Here is a 2,500-nt window from a genome sequence, read left to right as displayed (position 1 = left end):
GTAACCGTTGCGGCTTCAAATTATTTCCACGGCAGAGGGCCACATTCCCAGAGTCCTCTCTGTGGGCCGGCCTGATTGAATTAGAACCTGAGTGCCGTGTGTAGAGGATCAGAGCGGCGCACAGAAACAAGCTCCCAGTGAACCCTCTCTGAAACCGGGGCCGCCGCCGCCGGGAACAGAGAGCGTGTTGTTGGACAAAGGGAGGCGAGAGCGTTGGGTGAAAATAGGTTTGAGGCCGTGTTAAGAACGAGCTTACCTTCACATACTCTCCGCTGCTGTCTGTCAAGTCATGGCGGCTGAAACACACAAGAAACACAAGCGTGAGAAGTTTCACAGCTAAATGCATGTATCCTCTTTATGCTAATGCATTTTGGACACTGTAAGTCACGGAGACAGGACGACCCCAGGTCAGCTGGACGTCCCGCACACGAAGGCGCCGGGACACTCTGTATCTCTGAAGCCATTTGTGCGTTACAGAAACTTAAGCCGCGTCCACACGACCATGTTTTCATTTGTCCGTCCAGACGACTGTTTTAGCTCCGTATCAGAAACGATCTCCCTCCACACTCACACACCTGAGAACACACACACACACACACACGTGACCGTTCACTGGCGAGCCGCTGTAAACAGGAAGCAGATTGTCGACTCTGCAGTTGGTTAGTCGCACAAAATACTACAAACGAGGAGCAACACAGACAGTTATCATGTGTTAACATGCAGAATCTAACTGAACAGCACCTGCTAGCAAACACAACAGATTTTGAAAACAACACAAATTGACAAAACAGGAAGATGTGGACACAAATTAAAACAAACATAAACACGTGAAAGATGAATAAAAACTACACGTCTTGTAAGCTAGCATGTATTGTATGTATTTGGCCTCATGTGTGAAGCAGCAGCTCTGGTGTTTGTTTATGTGACAGAGATAATAATTACGTTTATCCGACGCGAGTAATGTCTGAAACGTGTCCCTGGCGAGTCTTCTATGTAGCGAACACTTTATGTCGGGTGAGCTAAATGCTAACGCCAGCATGCTAACACGATGATTGGTATTTTCTTTAGTATTTCTGTTGATATATCTCATTGAATAAGTGAAAGATTTGACCTGCTGGTGGCGCTAGAGGGCATTTGACCAAATGATAGAAATGATAGATGTTAAGAACGTGGACCAGAGTGAACTGAACCCAGCTAGCATGCATGGCTAAAGAAACGTGTGAACTGCTCTGTTATTGGTTCCCACGACTCGTTCTTGTGACATTTCCATCTGCAATTACAACTAAAACCGTAGAAGTTGTTCTGCTGCTGTGAATCCAGTCCGTTGGAGAAGCTGTGCTCTTTGTTCTGGCTGCAGATGTTTCGTCATGTTTCAGGATTTCATCAGGTTATTGTTTCAGATTTGTATTTTAATGGCTTCAGACAGCTCTTGGGTTGTTTTCAAGTTGTTGTGTAAGTTGTTCCTTGTATGATTTTCTTTTGTAATAAAAATCTTTTCCTCTTTCAGTCTGATTTCTGACATGTTTTGTGTTGTGTAACTTTGGTTGTGTCAGTCAGAACATACAGAAACTGATTATTGGTATCATTACACTCTATATATGTTGAACTGTGTGTTTTCCTGTGGACAAATTTCACACTTTGTAATTACTAAAAGACAGAAGTTAATTAAAATTCATTAATTGAATGTGTGCACTGTGTGTTTTTTTTTTTACCAATAATTAGAAGTTGATCGTTCTCTCCAGGGAGCTTCATTGTAAATCATTAAGAAGGTTTAGGGTCAATAAAACAGGAAGCGCTGCACTACACCTCAGTCTACTTCATCAGAACTGTGTGGGTGTAGTTTGACCAGATCTGACTGACAGTGGCATCTCCATGGTAACATGAGCAAAACAACCCAACAACCGTGATCAGATCCACATTCTGATTTTTATTGTGGTTGGTGGGTGGAAATGTGGAAATGAAAATACAACAAAAACGTCGTCTGAATAAAATCCTGTTTAAAATTGTCAAAACTTATGATTGAAATAAGGATGTGTGTGATCAATGATCTTTCTTATTAACTTCGGGTAAATGCAAAAGTTTTAGTTTCTATCTTCAGACACTTCAGACGCTTATAAACAAGTGTTTTTGATCTGAAATCTTTTGACTGATGAATTGAATGTGTTTATTACTGTGTCACATTAACAGACGTCCCACCCTCCAGCGACCCCTCAGATTTTAATTTGAACGATACTAATTTATGTTAAAGCTTCATATTTTCTTCTTCTGTGTTTTATTTGAAGTGTTGATCCATCAGAAGATATAAAAACCATCTCAGTGTAGTTTTACATCTCCTCTCTCAGGCTTCTCTCTGGAGCTCTAGTAACAACAGGTCGGTGAGCCAATCAGAAGAGAGGAGGCTCTGAGTCTCTCTTCTGATTGGCTGACTGTTTTCTGACTGATCCAATAAAAATAAAGCAGATTTCAGGTAAAAACACTCAGAGAAACCAAATCCTGCAAG

At 41.6% G+C, this 2,500-nt stretch overlaps 1 protein-coding gene across 3 annotated transcripts in view; it reads right to left on the bottom strand.

Moving 5' to 3' along the window:
* Nucleotides 1-2,500, bottom strand: part of sh2d3cb (SH2 domain containing 3Cb) — a 28,977-nt gene that overhangs the window by 13,977 nt on the left and 12,500 nt on the right. For all 3 annotated transcript variants that reach the window (XM_056376727.1, XM_056376729.1, XM_056376730.1), the window contains one exon: nt 257-296. In XM_056376727.1, the coding sequence (XP_056232702.1) occupies nt 257-296 (40 nt within the window). The remainder of the gene's footprint in view (nt 1-256; nt 297-2,500) is intronic.

Source organism: Seriola aureovittata, chromosome 5 (genome assembly GCF_021018895.1).
Source record: "Seriola aureovittata isolate HTS-2021-v1 ecotype China chromosome 5, ASM2101889v1, whole genome shotgun sequence".
Lineage (NCBI taxonomy): Eukaryota > Metazoa > Chordata > Actinopteri > Carangiformes > Carangidae > Seriola > Seriola aureovittata.
This window is presented reverse-complemented; position numbering and strand designations above follow the sequence as displayed.